This window comes from Pygocentrus nattereri, chromosome 8, assembly GCF_015220715.1.
Source record: "Pygocentrus nattereri isolate fPygNat1 chromosome 8, fPygNat1.pri, whole genome shotgun sequence".
Taxonomy (NCBI): domain Eukaryota; kingdom Metazoa; phylum Chordata; class Actinopteri; order Characiformes; family Serrasalmidae; genus Pygocentrus; species Pygocentrus nattereri.
In genome coordinates this window covers 3,773,106-3,793,278 of record NC_051218.1, presented here as the reverse complement: position 1 = coordinate 3,793,278, position 20,173 = coordinate 3,773,106, and the positions used below count along the sequence as shown (strand labels likewise).

General features: G+C 42.3%; 1 protein-coding gene across 1 annotated transcript; it reads left to right on the top strand.

Annotated features, from left to right (window-relative positions):
• The first annotated feature begins 2,447 nt into the window (after window positions 1-2,447).
• ccdc113 (coiled-coil domain containing 113) lies at window positions 2,448-19,335 on the top strand. The gene is made up of 8 exons (XM_017698795.1): window positions 2,448-2,670; window positions 4,194-4,323; window positions 5,570-5,728; window positions 6,389-6,541; window positions 10,543-10,779; window positions 15,470-15,577; window positions 17,520-17,675; window positions 19,104-19,335. The coding sequence occupies exons 1-8, from the start codon at window positions 2,597-2,599 to the stop codon at window positions 19,182-19,184; spliced, it is 1,098 nt and encodes a 365-aa protein (XP_017554284.1). The 5' UTR covers window positions 2,448-2,596; the 3' UTR covers window positions 19,185-19,335.
• The last annotated feature ends 838 nt before the right edge of the window (window positions 19,336-20,173 follow it).

The following is a 20,173-nucleotide window of genomic DNA, read 5'->3' as shown; positions in this document are numbered from 1 at the left end:
CTATCTATCTATCTATCTATCTATCTGTTAGTTTATCTATCTATCTATCTATCTATCTATCTATCTATCTATCTATCTATCTATCTATCTATCTATCTATCTATCTATCTATCTATCTATCTATCTATCTATCTATCTATCTATCTATCTATCTATCACCTTGGCCTACCTGGGTAAAATGATCAAATTGTAAGTCGCTCTGAATAAGAGCATCAGCCAAATGCCATAAATGTAAAAGACAAAGGATGTTCAAGAACGCTTCTCAATGGCATTTTTCAAAGCCAAAAGTTTGCAGAGGAATTTGTGGCAAATTGAAAATTGATTACTACAGAGAAAAATGTGAAAAATGCACATGACATTATTATTCTGTAGTGTTATGCAGAATTCGCTCCAAAAAGAAAAACAAAACTTTTATTATATTGTTTTCATGTAGTTTGACCTGTTTACGGAGGTTTTGGTGCATTAGGATTTGCACTTTAGTAACGAAATGCTGAATTTATGTCAGAACACAATCTATTTTAAATTTCCTGTGTGCAATACTTTACACTGGTTTTCCTCACTGAGGTGCAGTCATAACAGTGAAAACAGTGAGATTAAGATTAAGCGACCTTCTTAGTCCCACAATGGGGAAATTCCCATGCCCTCTCAACAATCCATGAGAAGGTGAAAAGTTGGTCTGTTGTACCACGGCCAGGACAGAATCTGCATTGTTCCTCCTCAATCTGAGGTTCAACTACTGGTCAACCTTTGCATAGACTTTCCTAAGGAGGCTGAGCAGTTTGAAACCCCGATAGTTGGCACACACCCTCTGGTCCTCTTTTTTAAATATAGGGACCACCAGCCCGTTCTGCCAGTCCAAGGGCACTGTTCCCAAGGTCCATTCTTTATTCATGGCTTCACCAAACTCCTCCCATGCCCTGGATTTTGCTTCTGCCACCGTTGCGGCTGTCACCTTTTTCACCTGTCGGTACCTCTCTGCTGATTCGGGAGTCCTTCGGGCCATCCAATCCCTAAAGGCCTCTTTGTTCAGCTTGACGGCCTCCCTCACCACTGGTTTCCACCAGGGGGTTCTTGGGTTACCACCCCGACAGGCACCCACAAGCTTTTGGCCACAGTTATGCCTGGCAGCTTCCACAATGGAAGTTTTGAACAGGGTCCATTCAAAAAAGCTCTCCCGGAGGTGGGAGTTGAAATAATTCCGAACAGGGGCTCCGACAGTCGTTCCCAGCACATGCTCACTATTCGCTTGGGCCTACCGGGTCTGACCATCAGTCTTCCCTGCCATCTGATCCAGATGGTGATCAGTTGACAGCTCAGCACCTCTCTTCACCTGAGTGTCCAGAACATACGGTCCCAAGTCAGATGAAACAACAACAAAGTCGATCATTGACCTCTGACCCAAGGAGCTCTGGTACCATGTACATTTATGAACATCCTTGTGTTCGAACTTGGTGTTATGGACAATCCATGCCTGGCACAGAAGTCCAATAACAATTCACCATTTGGGATAAGATCAGGCAGGCCGTTCTTCCCAATCACGCCTCCCCAGGTCTCCCAGTCATTACCAACATGAGTACTGAAGTCTGCCAGTAAGACTATGGAGTTTATAGGTGGGACCCTTTCTAGAACCCCACCCACCCGCTCCAAGAAGACTGAATACTCTGACTTGTTGTTTGGTGCATAAGCACAGAAAACAGTCAGAGTTTTCCTCTCTGCGATTTGAATTCACATTGAGGTGACCCTCTCATCCACCGGGACAAACTCCAACTGCACGGCCGCCAGCTGGAGAATCTCCCCACACCCACCCGGCGCCTCTCACCCTGAGTAACCCCTGAGTAGGAGAGCATCCAGGAGTTTGGTTTCAGTCAACGCTGTGGGTGGAAGTGAGCCAAACTACACTCAACAGCCACTTTATTAGGTACAAGCTAGTAAAAGGTTGGACCCCCTTTTGCCTTCAGAACTGCTTTAATTCTTCGTGGCATACTTTCAACAAGGTGTTGGAAACGTTCCTCAGAGACTTTGGTTGGTTATTTGAGTTCCTCTCCTCTGACCTCTCACATCAACAAGGCGTTTTCGTCCACACAACTGACCGTTCACTGGATGTTTCCTCTTTTTCGGACCGTTCTCTGTAAACCCTAGAGATGGTTGTGTGTGAAAATCCCAGTAGATCAGCAGTTTCTGAAATACTCAGACCAGCCCGTCTGACACCAACAACCACGCCACGTTCAAAGACACTTAAATCCCCTTTCTTCCCCGTTCTGATGCTCGGTCTGCACTTCAGCAAGTTGTCTTGACCACCTCTACATGCCTAAATGCACTGAGTTGCAGCCGTGTGATTGGCTGATTAGCTATTTGTGTTAACAAGCAATTGAGCACCTAATAAATACCTAATAAAGTGGCCTAATAAAGTTAGCTTAGATGCCTAAAACTTTCTCACAGTACTGTATTAGTAATATACACCTAGGGCCTGCATGTGTTTCCTGCAACACATTTTCAGGGCTGCATCACCAGTTTAGCAGAATTCAAAGCGTTTCCCTGCCGTCCTCTTTCTTTGGAGTCTCCCTCCTTGACGACGGCAGTGTTTACCATAGCAACCATGGCGGCCACGGACGACGGCCACGTTACAGACGATGATATAAAACAAATCGTTGAACTGGCGGAAAAGCTGAGGTAAGAAACGCGAGAAATACCGCTAAGCTCACGTTTATGTGGAGGGTTCAGAGTCAGGCTGCTTTAAACTAACAGAGGTGAGTTAATCCGGCATAACTGTAGCATCAGCAGCGTCACCTCCTGATCAGCTGTGGCCTTTTACTAAAGGCAGACAATCTGATCAATAACCAGGTCACAGTTTGTCCAAAAATCAATCAAAATAACATCAGCTGATACCAAGAGGGCATCTGAAATGGTCATTTAACCCAAAAAGGTTCTTATGCTGCCACAACTGGAACAAACTGGCAGGAGATCTGAGATAAAACCAGTTCTATTTTCATGTAGTTCTGAGAGTTTAATCATTTAATTCTTGCTACACTTTACCTTTGATAAGTCATGCTGCAAAAATATTAACATACGTTATTGTTTACTGTGCTTAGTCACTTGGTTCATTCCGTGGACAGGGCAACTTTGCATGATATTTATGCGATATTACTTATTTTTGTGCTGCACGTTATTTTTTATAGTTGTTTTAGTATGTTTTATTATATAGCTTTACTTTTTTACTTATGCATCTGTGTATATATCTTGTTTTGCTCTTTGTGCTGCTGTATTAGACATGGCATAATAAATCCATCCACCCATACATACACACAAAATTCATACATACATAAATACATCTATCTGTACATACATATGTCCATACATACATACACACGTCCATATATGCATACAAACATCCATCCAACCATACATATATATATACACACATAAATACATACATACATACATATATACACACATCCATCCATCCATCCGTCCATCCATACATACATACATACATACATATATATATACACACATACATCCATCCATACATACATACATACATACATCCACCTATCAATCCATCTAATCTGCAAATGCTTGTTGCTCTTTGCAAAAAAGTCTGGTCCCGTTGGCTTAGATTAAAAGTAAAATGAGATACAAGATTTTGTTCCGAGAGCAGCAGCTTGCTTTTAATCACCTGTTTTATCATTTTTTAAGCTATTGCCACTTTTTTATTATAATTTTTTTTTTACACTTAAGCACTTTGTGTTTATTGTTCCTTTTGGTGTTCTTTATTGAATTGACGTGTGTGTGAAGTGTGCTATATAAATAACTTGCCTCGCCTTGTAACATTTAACTAATTATTATTTAAGTAAAACATCTGGCTAACAGACTGCTGAGGAACCAGGATGATTTTTTGAGTATTCACAGAAAAACTGTGGACCAGCTCTGACCTGGGGCCCCAGAACCCAGACGTGCTCCAAACACAGCAAAGAAAAGACGAACAGCCCTCCAAATAAATAGTGAACTCCTGGCTGTTCAGCATTGCACATGATCTGTCCTCCTCCAAGACTCTCCCAAATTTGAATCGAAGTGGCTGGAAAAGTGTGAGCTGCAGTGCTCCTGAAGCTGCCAGAGCGAAGGCGATGTCTTTTGTTGGGCGTGTGCCGTTTTCACGTATTTTTCTATATTTGTTGTGATTTTCCGTCTTGCAGACTCTCCAATGCAGCGCTGCGGCCTGAGACTGAGATGTTTGAGCGCTACGTCAGTCGGCTGGATCCCCGTGACCTGGTTCCTCAGGTTGTGCCCGACTCTTTGGGGGCTGTTTCATCGATGGAGATGGGGGTGAATATGTCTTATACTTTCCATCACTCAGCTGACTTTTATTATCATACTTGCCTAAAGGAGTGCTGATTTTTCAACCTTAGCTCTCTCTGCTGCGTCTGAATCGTGTAGGTCAGTTGTTACATACAGTTGTGCCAAGATAAAACATACAGTGTAGCTGCAGATGTCTTCATATCAAACAGTCCTGCATAACCGACACTATAAACATTTTTATTTACACCCAAAACAAACTATTAAAAAAAGCTTTTATGAATGTCGACTTGCTTTCTCACCCACCGAGACCAAAAACCAGTTTGCTCCTTTTTTATAAATCAAACACGATTCTATTAAAATTGACATCACTGAAGGAAAAACTGCTTAGTTTAGTTGAACACACATATTTTCTAAGCCGCTTCTCCCTCAGGGTCACGGGGGGTGGGCGTGGTGGGCTTGAGCCTATCCCAGTGGTCATCGGGTGGAAGGCAGGATACACCCTGTACAGGTTGCCAGTCCATCGCAGGGCAGACAGACATACACAATCACACCTAGGGGCAACGTAGCATGTCCAATTGGCCCTGCCTGCATGTCTTTGGACTGTGAGAGGAAACCCACACAGACATGGGGAGAACATGCAAACTCTACAGAGAGAGGACGCTGGTTGCCCGTCCAGGGAATCGAACCCAGGCCTTACTTGCTGTGAGGCGACAGCGCTTAACCAACCACGCCACCGTGCCGCCCTTTAGTTCCATTTTATTGCTCTTTGAAAACGGGTAAAGGATGTTAACAGTTGAGTATAAGTTCGGTAAAAGGGCACATTATGTCATTTCCACACTCTTTGTGTTGGTTAGTCATGGCTTAGTACATAGCTTTATACTGGGCAGTCGTGGGCTGGAGGTTAGGGATCCAGCCTCGTGACCGGAAGGTCGCCGGTTCGATCCCTAGAGCTGACAGCACATGACTGAGGTGTCCTTGAGCAAGACACCTAACCCCCAACTGCTCCCCGGGCGCTGCGGATTGGGCTGCCCACCGCTCCGGGCAAGTGTGCTCACTGCCCCCTAGTGCGTGTGTATTCACTAGTGTGTATGTGGTGTTTCACTTCACAGATGGGTTAAATGTGGAGGTGAAATTTCCCTGTTGTGGGACTAATAAGGGTCTCTTAATTAATATTACCCTAATCCTGCAAAGCTTTTGGGAAGTACATGTATGCCGTGGTCTTGTATTTCAAACCTGTATTCGTTGTCATGCTGTTGTTTATTTGTGACTCAAGAACCGGAGGAAATCCAAAGCGCGGCGACCGTCTCAGGAGCGATCACAGCGTCTGACGCTGGAGCAGAAGTGTGATATTGGTCAGAGGGAGCTGGACGAGATGAGGGACGACCTGGAGAAGCTCAAAGAGACTTCAGAGAGAGTCGTCCACAATTACAAGGTTCATTGTAATTAAGCTGGATAATCTGTGAACTGCGCATTGTCCCATGCCTTTTGGCCTAAAGGGGAACTCCACTGATTTTCTAAATTTGTGCATAATTAAATAGTTACGATGTAAACAGCCATTCAGAGTGATTTAAAGCGAAACGCTTCGTTGTATACAAACCTACAGAGTCAGAACTGTTCACAGTGGCGGTGATAGGAACCAGACGTCTGAAGAGGTTAGTGCGTCTAAAAGCTCCCTCGTTATGAATGTGTTGCCTGATGACGGAGACTTTGGTTTGTTATGTTTTGAGGTGAGATGGTTTTAGATAAATAGCCTATATTTGTGGTTTAGACTTCTGGTTCCTAATAGCACCACTGTGATTAACTCCGTGTCAGTAAGATTGTCTACAATTAAACATTTTACATCATACTGAATGAGTTTGTTTACATCTCATTGACAGAATTATGCAGAAAATTTGATAAATCTGTGGAATTGCCCTTTCAGTATCCCCTGGCACAAACATACAATCCTAAATGCAAAAGACAGCCAGCTACTATGTGTAGTTGTGTGAAACTGTACTATATATAATATTTCATTAGGCTATAATATAAACAGGATGGAGGTTCCCAGGCTGGAGGTAATAACATCTGACCTAATGGCTTCTACTCCTTTTAGGCCACTATTGAAGAAGCTGACATCCGGCTGGTGGAGGTTAAGAAGGCGAGCTACGAGTTTGACCGCGACGTTGCTAAAACTCTACAGGAGAAGCAGGCTGTGATGGCCGCAGAGAAGGTCAGCCGTTACATTGAGGAGAGAATGAAATCCAAGGTAAGACGAAAGACCCGTTAACACAGTTATACACATGCAGATGTTTACTTAAGGCAGCTTCAGCTCCAGCTGTTCTGGAGCTCTAGATGGACGTCTGGATAAAATGTGATTCCACTGTGGAATTAAATCCTACTGGTGGAGATTGCTGTGAATGCTGGGAAAAAGTTTGACTGGCAACTTGTTCATGACCTCGTTCATTAAAAGAAAAAGACAGGCTTGCATTTAAAATGTGCTCTAGATTAGTAGTTTTAGTCTAAGGCCCCCTTTGGCCCCCCCAACATCTCTTACTCTCACTCACTGTCACGGGGGAATTCCACTGATTTTTCAACATTACTATACACTGTAATACACCAGCCACTTTATTAGGTACACCTTGCTAGTAAAAGGCTGGACCCCCTTTTGCCTTCAGAACTGCCTTAATTCTTCATGGCTGACTTTCAACAAGGTGTTGGAAACGTTCCTCAGAGATTCTGGTTGGTTATTTGAGTTCCTGTTGCCTTTCTATCATCTGGAACCAGTCTGCCCATTCTCCTCTGACCTCACATCAACAAGGCATTTTCGTCCACACAACTGACCGCTCACTGGATGTTTCCTCTTTTTTGGACCGTTCTCTGTGAACCCTAGAGATGGTTGTGCGTGAAAATCCCAGCAGATCAGCAGTTTCTGAAATACTCAGACCAGCCCGTCTGGCACCAACAACCACGCCACGTTCAAAGCCCCTTAAATCCCCTTTCTTCCCCGTTCTGATGCTCGGTCTGCACTTCAGCAAGTTGTCTTGACCACCTCTACGCGGCTAAATGCAGTGAGTTGCGGCCGTGTGATTGGCTGATTAGCTATTTGTGTTAACAAGCAACTGAACATGTGTACCTAATAAAGTGGCTGGTAAGTGTATATGCATAATTAAATCATTAAGATGTAAACAAAGTCATTCAAAGTGGTTTAATGTGAAATGGTCCATTGTAAAGAGAACTCTTTACAGTAGTGGTGATGGGAACGAGAGGTCATGATGCCTACAACACAAATATAGACATTTTATTTACTATCCAAAATAGTAAAACTGTGGAAAATCAGAAAAAATAAGTTTTCTTTGGAGGCTGTTTGTCTTACAGTGCTCTGCATGTAACTCTGCACCATGAATTGTTTTCAGGCTAAAATCTTCCAGAGTAAATAAAACAATGACCCCAGGCAGCATATCTGTAATCACTTTATGCAATAACTTTATGTACCTTTAGATGGCAGTGGACTGTGACTGAAGTAGAAGTTCCTCCCTTTAGACCTCCACTTGAGTAAAAGTACTAAAGTATTTCCCTTCAAATGTACTTAAGTATAAAGTAAAAGTACTAAAAGAGTAATTCTGGCTCTGATGTCCTGTTATCATTTTTATAACCAGACTGGCTTCATGAACTCATTTCAGGTGAAAGTCCTCCAGCGTCTCTCTTGGTAAACCAGTCTTTTAATAGAACGTCATTAATTAGTGACGCTGACGTCTATTAAAATGATCAGAAGCACAAAACACTGAAGGTAAACAGTTTCCATCAGGGAGAACCGAGTGGCTCTGAAATCACTTTTTACACACAAGCAAAGTTTCAGTTTCAGATTTATTTACAACTTAGTTCCAAGTTTAAGTTGAATAAAAACTGGCTTTAAACTCAGGATCACAGATGAGCTCCTTTACTATGTTGATCTGTAGGCGTCTGTTCATAAACATAAACCAGCCCAAACTCATTTACTATAAAATGAAATGGTGTTTGTAGAAATTCAGAAAAAAGCCGCGTCAGTCTCGACTGCATATGTGGACATATTTCTATATTGAGCTCTATTTACACAAAGTTAGGTTAGTTCATCATTTATGTTGAACAGACTCTCCCAAAGTTTTACGCTGCTGCGCTGACGTTGAACCGTGTGCTGCACTGGGTCGGTATGACCAACAGGTCAAAACCAGCTCTAAACAAAGTGACCGCTGGGCCCTGATTGGTGCTCTGGCTTTGCGCTTCTTTCGTTTTGACATGTTACGTTTTTATACACACAGAAACCAAAAGGAACGACAGATTTCTCAAAATGTAGGAGGAAAAAGTCGGATATTAGACTCTGAAATGTAGTGGAGGAAATAGTTATGTTAGCCTCATAGTTCCAGTGCAATGCAAGTTTACTTATATAGCACTTTTCATAACGTGCTGTCATTCAAAGTGCTTTACAAATGAAAAAAATAGTCAAAAAATACAGAGATGTTTAAAAAAATAAATAAGCTGAGCAAGAATAGAAATTAAAACCATGATTAAAACAATAGATTTAATAGGATAGATTAGGTTAAAATAGATTAGGATACAAAAAAGTGAGACTACAGACTGAAAAAGCAAACTTTAGATACCAAACCGGTCTTCAGGCTGTATTTGTGTTATGGAAATGTATTTGCATGTATCTGCTGGACTTTTCCTTTAATTTGCCAGCCAACATGGCCGTTGTTTACTCTCCCACTCTCGCATCGCTTTTCCAACATCTTTTAGCTTCAGCTGGTAAGAGCTCAAATAGGGGTGGGCGAATAAAAACTTTCGATGCATCTTGAATTTTCTTTACAGGATTTCTGTTTTCTCACTGTGTGAGGACTTTTACTTTTACATCACCACTGCATTCCTTGCTTTGCATTGCACTTGGTGATGTAAGGCTTGGATGCAGCTGCTCGGCCATGGAAACCCATTCCATGAAGCTCTCTGTGCTGTTCTTGAGCTGATCTGAAGGCCACATGAAGTTTGGAGGTCTGTAGTGATTGACTCTGCAGAAAGTTGGTGACCTCTGCGCACTATGCCCCTCAGCATCCGCTGACCGCTCTCTCATTTTACGTGGCCGTCCACTTCGGGGCTGAGTAGCTGTCGTTCCCAATCACTTCCACTTTGTTATAATCCCACTGACAGTTGACTGTGGAATATTTAGTAGTGAGGAAATTTCACGACTGGACTTGCTGCACAGGTGGCGTCCGATCACGGTACCACGCTGGAATTCACTGAGCTCCTGAGAGCGACCCATTCTTTCACTAATGTCTGTAGAAGCAGTCTGCAGGCCTAGGGGCTCGGCTTTATACACCTGTGGCCATGGAAGAGACTGGAACACCTGAATTCAATGATTATGAGGGGTGACTGAAAACTTTTGGTAATATAGTGTCTTCTATTCTATTATATATTCTAATATGAATATATAATAATCTTCGAGACTGGACGCTGTATCTCAGCTCCACATTGTGCAACATGGAGCAAAAGCCCTGGTTCTCAATGACTGAGAACTGGCGTGCAGACTGCAGGTCACATAGCAACGCCGAGCGAGTAGTAAACGAAAAAACAAAGAAGGAAATTTAACTAAGATGAACATTTTGACACGAATGGACGAATTTGATTTTATAAGCAGCGCAGTTTCCTGGTACATTAAATCTGCAGTGAGAGACTGTCAAACACTAAAGAAGTTGTGGAGATGAAGTCCCTTCTCTTTCGAATTTTCCCGTACTGTTCTACGCCTGGGAGGAAAGCGGCTACAGGTAAAGCTTAAAGTAAATCTGTGTTTTTGTTTATATTTTTTTGCCTGTACTAGGACATCAGCACATACTGAGACATACTGGACATTAAATGCTGTGGCTCCCAAGGTGGTTTGACTTTTGTTGAAAGGACAAAATGTCTCTTCTTAACATTTGTGTTGTGTTGTGACTCCTGATCTAATCTGGCTTTAACGCAGAGGGAGCCGGTCAGATTTCTTGATCATCCAGTGGTGTTTTTGTTCTGTGCCACCACAGACTGTACGGGAGCTGCGCTTACCCACTTCCAAGTTCCACCTTTTGGGTTCCGTCAACATTAAGCTATAAATTAATATTTAGAAAATCGATTTTTGACATTTGTGAATCGATTCAGAATCGTTCACATCCACATCACGATGCCTCTAAGAATCGATATCCGCCCCCCACCACAAAGCTCAAATCTCCTAATGCTGAACTGATCTGACTGTGGCTCTCCGCTCTGCAGGACACTCTGATCGAGAAGCTGCGTCTGAAGAACGCAGCGCTGCACGTGCAGAAGCGTAAGCTGCAGCTGCAGCTGCGGCAGAAAGAGGAGATGGGGGAGGCTCTTCAAGAGGTGGACTTCCAGCAGCTGAAGATCGAGAACAGCCAGTACCTGGAGCAAATCGACCAACGCAACCAGGACCTACTGCGGCTCAAACTGCAGACTGGAAACACACTGCAGGTCCTCAACTCCTATAAGGTACAGATCTCCATCTACACACTTCAGAAAGACGGTTCTTTAGTAAAGGCAATGATTTTATTCACAACCGTGGGCACTACATAGAACCATTCCATGCTTAAATGGATCTTTGCATCATACAAGCATTTTGGAACGTGGTTCTACATGGCACCAAATAGGGTTCTGCTGTTGGTTTGATGCCAAGCTTGTAACTGTAGAAGAACCCTTTTTGGTGCTGTATAGAACTATGCACAACATATTTTCCATCAATCTGGAGAACCATTTCACCATGCAAAGAGCATGTCATTCTACCATATAGAACTCCTGATCCTAAGCAGAACCGTTACCTTTACTGAAAAACCCATGAAGAACCATTGATTTTAAGTACGATATAGAACACAGTCAAATACTGGATCTCATACAGCACCTCGTCTGTACTACAGGGGTGTACAATGCTCGACCAGGAGGGTTCAGATCCAACACATCTGCCCTGAAAGACCTTCATTACCTGGACCAGGTGTGCTAGATTAGGGTTGGAGCTAAACTAGGCAGGGTGCTAGATCTCCAGGAACAGGACTATACCCCCCCCAGCTGTACTGTTGTGAAGGCAATTGCTTAAAGCAGGGGTGCTTGACTCCAGTCCTGGAGGGCAGGTGTTCAGTACAGTTTGGTGTATTTTCAAACACACCTGCTGACACTTTTCTGTCAACTGCAAGGTTTACTGGGTGTGCTTGAGCAGGACCAGAGTTGTGCACCCCTGGCTTAACCTCTTATTCTCCAGGGTATATTTTGTTTTTTCCATCTGAATTTACACGACCAAACTGTAAGGCTAGTTATTGAGTAACTGCATGAAATAAATGAAAATCTTATTTATTTATTTATTGTAAAAGCTCCAGATTAACAGAAAATGTATTTTGTGATCTAAACATATCGCTATATACTTACAGTTTACTTTTGAAAGCCAAAAAAGTTTCATATTATATTGTTTAGAGTTTATAGCACAAAAAATGGGTCGACTTTTAGAAGACAAAAAGTTGTGAGTTCAGCTTCTTTTATTATAAGAGTTTAAAATGACATCACCGTCTATTAGACTGGAGAGAAGAGCTACAGCCTCATACGACACCCAGCTTCGGAATGGAGTTTATGAAATATGAACGTTATGAAGAAAATGACAAAGTGCGCTTTGGAACCACCGGTGGTCCCGAGGAGTTTAAGAGGCTACAGGAGTAGTTTAGATAGCTTAGACTGCTCATCCTAATTGGTGTTGATCTGTTTGGTGTCTGAGAGTTCCCTTTTTAATTTTACTGGGTCTACAAGGCTAAAGTAGCTAACAGAGGTGGAAAATTCAGGTCCAGAGAGTAAAAATCCTTCCCAGGATTTTGTTCTAACTGCCTGGACAGTTCTGCTGGAGGTTTGGCCTAACTAGAGAAGCCAGGCCGTTGGAATGAAATCCTGGGAAGGAATTTTCCATTCTATGAAAGGTCCATTCTAGCATGTCTAAATCATCACATACATAATTAATTAATTAAGAGACCCTTATTAGTCCCACAATGGGAAAATTTCACTTCTGCATTTAATCCATCCGTGAAGTGAAACACCACATACACACTAGTGAGCACACACACACACTAGGAGGCATTGAGCACAGTTGCCCGGAGCGGTGGGCAGCCCTATCTGCAGCGCCCGGGGAGCAGTTGGGGGTTAGGCGTCTTGCTCAAGGGTACCTCAGTCATGGACTGTCAGCTCTGGGGATCGAACAGGCAACCTTCAGGTCACGAAAGGCTGGTTCCCTAACCTCCAGCCCACGACTGCCCCAGATGAGGTGAGGCTAAACGCTGATCTCACTGGGGCAGCACTTTGGCCTGGTAGGTCCCCAGTTTGACATGACTGATGTAGAACATGATGGCTGCTACTATAGTCAATATTTTTGTTGTGTGTTTGTAGTTATGCTAAAGTACTTTTGTCCATTTTTGTAGACAACAGTGTCGACCAGTGTCAGAAACCACAATTATCTAAGTCAGGATGTCCAAACTTCAGCCCCAGAGCCAAATATGGCCCACAGACAGATTTTAATTGACCCCCGCCTTCTGTTTTACAGTGTATTTTATAAGTGGCCCACCAGCCAGTACGTTGCAGTTCTTCCTTTCACCTGATGGTGGCAGCTGACCAGACCTACAGCTTCATTTAGTGAACTACATTTACAGTGGGTTGCAAAAGTATTCGGCCCCCTTGAACTTTTCAACCTTTTGCCACATTTCAGGCTTCAAACATAAAGATATGAAATTGTAATTTTTTGTGAAGAATCAACAACAAGTGGGACACAATTGTGAAGTGGAACGAAATTTATTGGATATTTTAAACTTTTTTTAGAAATAAAAAACTGAAAAGTGGGGCGTGCAATATTATTCGGCCCCTTTACTTTCAGTGCAGCAAACTCACTCCAGAAGTTCAGTGAGGATCTCTGAATGATCCAATGTTGACCTAAATGACTGATGATGATAAATAGAATCCACCTGTGTGTAATCAAGTCTCCGTATAAATGCACCTGCTCTGTGATAGTCTCAGAGTTCTGTTTAAAGCGCAGAGAGCATCATGAAGACCAAGGAACACACCAGGCAGGTCCGAGATACTGTTGTGGAGAGGTTTAAAGCCGGATTTGGATAGAAAAAGATTTCCCAAGCTTTAAACATCTCAAGGAGCACTGTGCAAGCGATCATATTGAAATGGAAGGAGCATCAGACCACTGCAAATCTACCAAGACCCGGCCGTCCCTCTAAACTTTCAGCTCAAACAAGGAGAAGACTGATCATAGATGCAGCCAAGAGGCCCATGATCACTCTGGATGAACTGCAGAGATCTACAGCTGAGGTGGGAGACTTTGTCCATAGGACAACGATCAGTGGTACACTGCACAAATCTGGGCTTTATGGAAGAGTGGCAAGAAAAAGCCATTTCTCAAAGATATCCATAAAAAGTCTCATTTAATGTTTGCCACAAGCCACCTGGGAGACACACCAAACATGTGGAAGAAGGTGCTCTGGTCAGATGAAACCAAAATCGAACTTATGTTTGGCGTAAAAGCAATACAGCTCATCACCCTGAACACACCATCCCCACTGTCAAACATGGTGGTGGCAGCATCATGGTTTGGGCCTGCTTTTCTTCAGCAGGGACAGGGAAGATGGTTAATATTGATGGGAAGATGGATGGAGCCAAATACAGGACCATTCTGGAAGAAAACCTGTTGGAGTCTGCAAAAGACCTGAGACTGGGACGGAGATTTATCTTCCAACAAGACAATGATCCAAAACATAAAGCAACATCTACAATGGAATGGTTCACAAATAAACGTATCCAGGTGTTAGAATGGCCAAGTCAAAGTCCAGACCTGAATCCAATCGAGAATCTGTGGAAAGAGCTGAAAACTGCTGTTCACAAACGCTCTCCATCCAACTTCACTGAGCTCGAGCTGTTTTGCAAGGAAGAATGGGCAAAAATTTCAGTCTCTCGATGTGCAAGACTGACAGAGACGTACCCCAAGCCACTTGCAGCTGTAATCACAGCAAAAGGTGGCGCTACAAAGTATTAAAGCAAGGGGGCTGAATAATATTGCACGCCCCACTTTTCAGTTTTTTATTTCTAAAAAAAGTTTAAAATATCCAACAAATTTCGTTCCACTTCACGATTGTGTCCCACTTGTTGTTGACTCTTCACAAAAAATGTCAATTTCATATCTTTATGTTTGAAGCCTGAAATGTGGCAAAAGGTTGAAAAGTTCAAGGGGGCTGAATACTTTTGCAACCCACTGTAGTCGAGACTACAGACATAAAGCTCAAACTAAACACCGAAAACTGGCGATTTTGGCGAGAAAACCTCTTATCAGAGCAAATTCAGTAGTTCAGTATATATTAACCCTTTAAGGTCGAACAGCATCGTGGATACACTGCGTTTGACATGGAAAGGACATTATCTAACACAACCAAGCGTTTATAGCTGTTTCACAAAATACATTTTTCCAACAAGTAAACACTTGAATATGATTAATGTAGACATGCTGTACTGTTACTCTTAAACAACTTATTGACTGTAAGCACTTATTGATCCAAACTGCTCTGAATGAACAATCCAACAGTAAAAGAAGCCTCGTGCATTTTCTCATGCAGTGACAGGAAACACGGCAGCTCACAGAAAGCTCCGATTCTGTGCGCCTGATCTTTTAGAAACTAATTGTGAATAATATTTGGGCCCTCAGGTGTTTTGATATGGCATGATCTGGCCTCTGAACAAAGTTTGGACACTCGGGATCTACGTCTATCAGAGATTGCTGACCTCCACATGGTTGGAGTTGGTTTACATGAGCTTGTTAGTTACGTTGGGCTCGTAGCTCCAGTGTAGAACCAAAGAAGCAAACTTCAGACACCAGGCATGTCATGGCCATTGGACTACCGCCCTGCGATGGACTGGTGACCTGTCCAGGGCGTATCCTGCCTTTCGCCCGATGACAGCTGGGATAGGCTCCAGCACCCCCCGCGGACCCAGAAGGAGAAGCGGCTTAGATGATGCGTGTGTTTTTCAACCAAACTGTGACATGAAACTAGTAGATCCTGGAGCACCGCAGTTAATTCACCTCATGCAGGGCTTGGGCAAGTGAAAACGTTCTAATACTGTACTAATGATGAAGTGGTGTGACCATCAAGACTCTCTCTTGCAGAAGAAGCTTCAGAGCTTGACTCTGGAGTCCAAGTCGCTGAGCGGTGACATCGCTTCGCGGGAAGAGGTGGTTGTGAAGATTGAGCAGGAAACTCAGACGGCAGAGGAGGTCAGCAGGCTTTCAGTCCATTATCCGAAACATTCCTGTAAAAAACTCGAGACACTAGTTTATACAGATGGGCACATGACTAGAAATCAGGGATGCACCATGATATTGGAATCGGGACTGGCGGATAATTGCTGAAATAATAATTCTCTGCCCGCATCTATATTTAGATTTGACCATTTTAAACTAATATTTGAGCATGTATTAATCATACTGCTGTGCCAAAATATCCTCATTTTACAGAAATAAGTGTAATATTTCTCAGTAGGGCTAATCCTGATAGGCAAGTGTCCCGAGTTCTACTATTTTTTTTAATATATATTTTTATATTTATTGAGAAAAGGGATATTTCACAACAATAAACTGACAAAATGCATCAGCGCTGCCCCTAGATATAAAAAAGGGAATATGCACTGGAAATCCTCAGTGTACGGTGTAAGACCAAGTCTAAGACAAAGCTTTTTAAAATTAGAAATAAAACTATTTACAACACAGCAAGAGAAACTCGCGCTCTACATATATACATATAAGCATATATAGTATCAGTCAAAAGTGTGGACACACCCAGTTCTTCAGTGGTCAGGACCCCCATGGACCCTCACAGAGCAGGTACTGTTTGGGTGGTGGAGGTGTGTTAGTGTGTGTTGTGCTGGTACAAGTAGATCAGACACAGCAGTGCCGTTGGAGTTTTTAAACACCTCAGTGTTGCTGCTGGACTGAGAACAGTCCACCAACCAAAACAGCCAACAGCGCCCTGTGGCCACTGATGAAGGACTAGAGGATGACCAACACAAACTGTGCAGCAGCAGATGAGCTGTCGTCTCTGACTTTACATCTACAAGGTGGACTGACAAGGTAGGAGCGTCTAATAGAGTGGACAGTGAGTGTTTAGAAACACCAGCAGCTCTGCTGTGTCTGATCCACTCGCACCAGCACGATACACACTAACACACCACCACCATGTCAGTGTTACTGCAGTGCTGAGAATGATCCACCACCCAAATGGTACCTGCTCTGTGAGGGTCCATGGGGGTCCTGACCACTGAAGAACAGGGTAACAGAGTATCAGAGAAACAGATGGACTACAGTCTGTAACTGTAGAACTACAGAGTGCAGCTATACAGTAAGTGGAGCTGATCAAATGGACAGTGAGTGTAGAAACGAGGAGGTGGTCAGAATGTTATGCCTGATCGGTGCGTTTACCCATTCATTAACAGCGGATGGCTCTGGTTTTAACCAAGTTTGGGCACCCCTGGTCAAATGACCTTTTGACAATAAGTGACCATATACGCTACAGGGACACACTTCTGCTCATTTTAATGCACAGTGACTGTTTATTTACTGAATTTAAAGTACTGGGCAAAAATGCAGCCTGTATAAACATTATGGCACAAAAGTTTTAAATGGTATGTTTATTTACATTTATATACAAGTTGTCACTAAAGTTCACAAAAAAATTGCCATACTTAGTATTTTTATGTATATTTAAGGTTATTCTGTCGAGGATATGTGAACTTTTCACCTAGAAAATGAACAAAATGTGCAATTTGACCAGGAGTGTTTTTTTTTTAATTATTATTATTTTGTCTGTGCGTTCAGAATCCCGAATGCAGCCCTACTCCTAATATATCAAGTGACCACCAAGATTATTGGCTCACTTGTGAAATACAAAAAGTCTGAGCGCTTCTGGTCAAATTGCATTTTTTTACTGAAAGTGAAAATAAGCTTAGTTTGGGAAGTGCTGGAGTGTCTCTTTAACCGGAGTAAGTGCCCCTTTATTCTGACACAGAATACCCAGGCAGTGAATTTTCAATGGAGATGCATTATAGCTGTTAACAGTGTCATTCAGCCTTGACTCAAGCCTTGACCAGGCTCAAACTCCGAAGCTGCTCCGTCATTCGGCCTAAGACTGTTTTCCTCCTCTCTCTGATTCTCCTCTGTGCAGGAGCGAGCCAAAGCAGAGGCTATGAACAGGAAATTGAGAGCGCAGTTGGCCGACTTCCACGTGCCACATGTACTGGGCTACGTTACGGCCAAGGACTCGCACACCCAGCTGGAGCAGAGCGTCAGGGCCTGGGAGCGCAAGGTGGAGATCATTGAGGTGGGCAGTAAAAAGACTAAACCCAGCAAAAGGACAAAAAAAGACACAAACTATAAAAAACACAAAGGGACTAAGCGACTCTGCTTAATTGAGAAAAGTCTTTTAATATCGGCTTTCTACATACTGAAGCTAATATTTTATATTTGTACTATTTACATTACTATTCTTATATTATGCTAAACGATTAGTGATGCACCAATATATTTACACTGTACACGTCTGCCAATACCGACAAATAAATCGCTGCATCTCAGAAGAAAGTCTTCAAAATGGTTTACAGGACAACTTATAACTTTACAGGAGAAGGAAAACATTTTTTATTTTTGATGTAAGTCAATGGAACCAGACATTTTTGTCACTTTGGGCCGTTTATCTTGGTCCATTCTTCATTCGTCCATTTACTCATAATGTAAAGAACAGGCATTTACAAAATATGTCAAAAACTGAAAAAATGGATATGTGAGATTTTTTTTCCGACAACAGCAAAATATTTATTAAACGTAGAAATTGGGACTAACTGGTGGATCAGCACGAGGAATCTGACGTTTATTTGTATTGGGTAACAGAAGCCCCTATTTATTTGTATGGGGTTAAAAAAAATGACCTTTTGTTGACTGAAGTGAAAATACGTCAACACATCCTCTACAGCCGGGGGGCACAGATCCAGGTTTTGGAGGGCTGGTGTCCAGCACTTTGGTGGTTCCCTACTCAACCTCACCCCCTGAGCCTGGCCGTTAACAGCCGAGTCGATTCAGGTGTGTTTGAGCAGTGAAATCACCTAATTAAGCTGAACACCTGTCCTCCAGGACCAGCGTTCTCTACCGAGAACACATTTAAATGCCCAATTACTGTTTATTTGCTCATTTTAAAATAATACTAAAAACAAATTTAAACAATAAAACATGGCCTGCTCAAAAAAGTATAGCATATTTTATGTTGGATTTTTGCCCCATACATTAAACTTGGTCTTAAACTAAATTACAGGCCTAATGGGAATTGGAAATTTAGGCTTAATCTGATTGAATATCAGTCAAATATTTGAGCATCTGTCATTATCTATCTTATCTATATCTCCAAAACAGTAACATATTTTACCGGGGAAAACACCTGCTTTACTTTTAATGCAAGTCAATGGAACCAGACTTTTTCCAAGTAATTTTGGGCCGTTTCTTTGGTCTAAACTTACACACAATGTAAAGGGGAATTTCAAAGGTCATTTTTATGTCAAAAACTAAATATAGAGATTGAGAGGTTTTGATCTGAAAACAACTCCATTTATTTATATAGTGATGATCTGCCGAATACCAATGACCTACAAAAGGCCTCATTTAATCAAATTCCTCTAGTCTGCAGCTACTAATCTGCATTATCATTTTTAATGAATAACAATACAGAATAGTGTGTTTATGTTACTGTGTGTCTCTGCAGATGGTGTTAAAGACTCACACCAAAACCTGGAACAGGCTTTGTGCCGCAGCTGGAGCCACAACACTGAACATCGACATCTAATGTTGGGACCTCATGGCCTCAAAACCCAACTGACCACCAATTAAATCCTTTCCATTTTCATGATATTTAGAGTTCTTGAAGAAGCGCTCTATTGTTATCTCTATTATTATCTCTATTGTTATCTCTATTATTATCTATATTGTTATCTCTATTATTGTCTCTATTATTGTCTCTATAGTTATCTCTCATACTTCTTATTCTTCTTCCACACTTTTCGGGCTTAATACAGCCCGGACCGCTTAACGTACAGACTCCGTTCAAACTGCGTTCCGAAGGTCTCGGCGCTGTGACTTGTGCTCTGTATGTTTGGAGCCGATCGGATTGGTAGTTTTTAATAAAATTAAGTTTAAAAATTAAAAACCTCCCATAAGAACGAACGGCGGAATGTTCAGAACTTCAGATTCTAACTGACATCGATGACGTCACAGCAGGCCACTCAGTCTCACAGACACAGCTGATCATGCAGGGAATCTGCTTTAAAATCCTTAAACTTTCACCTAGAAACTCAGTTTCACTTTTAAATGGTAGAGAAACTCGTCCTTTCTGAAACCTCAAAATATCTCATCATTTTATCAATTAGCTTCAGAGTTATGAGCGTTTGTTTGGCACTAGGCACAGAAAACTGCCCCATTCACTCCCATGTAAATTTCTCAAAATCAGAATCTGCTTATTTCAGGATTTTCTCTGTGTTTAACTCGTCATAACTCAGACATTTTCTCCTCAATACACACAACATTACAACAAAATAATCAAGGGGTCTTATCTCACACCATCCATCCGGTTAAGCGACAGAGTGAACATTTCCCAAGTTATGACCGTTTGTTCAGAGGGTGCAAATCGGTCTCAAACAAGGCTTCTCCACTAAGAGCTGCATAATAACAGAGTGACAGTTCATTTGAATGACTCCACCCACTCCCCCCTTCAAACACACATCTCTCCCTCTCACACACACACACACACTTTTGGCTCTTTTCAAGCACTCTTGCAGT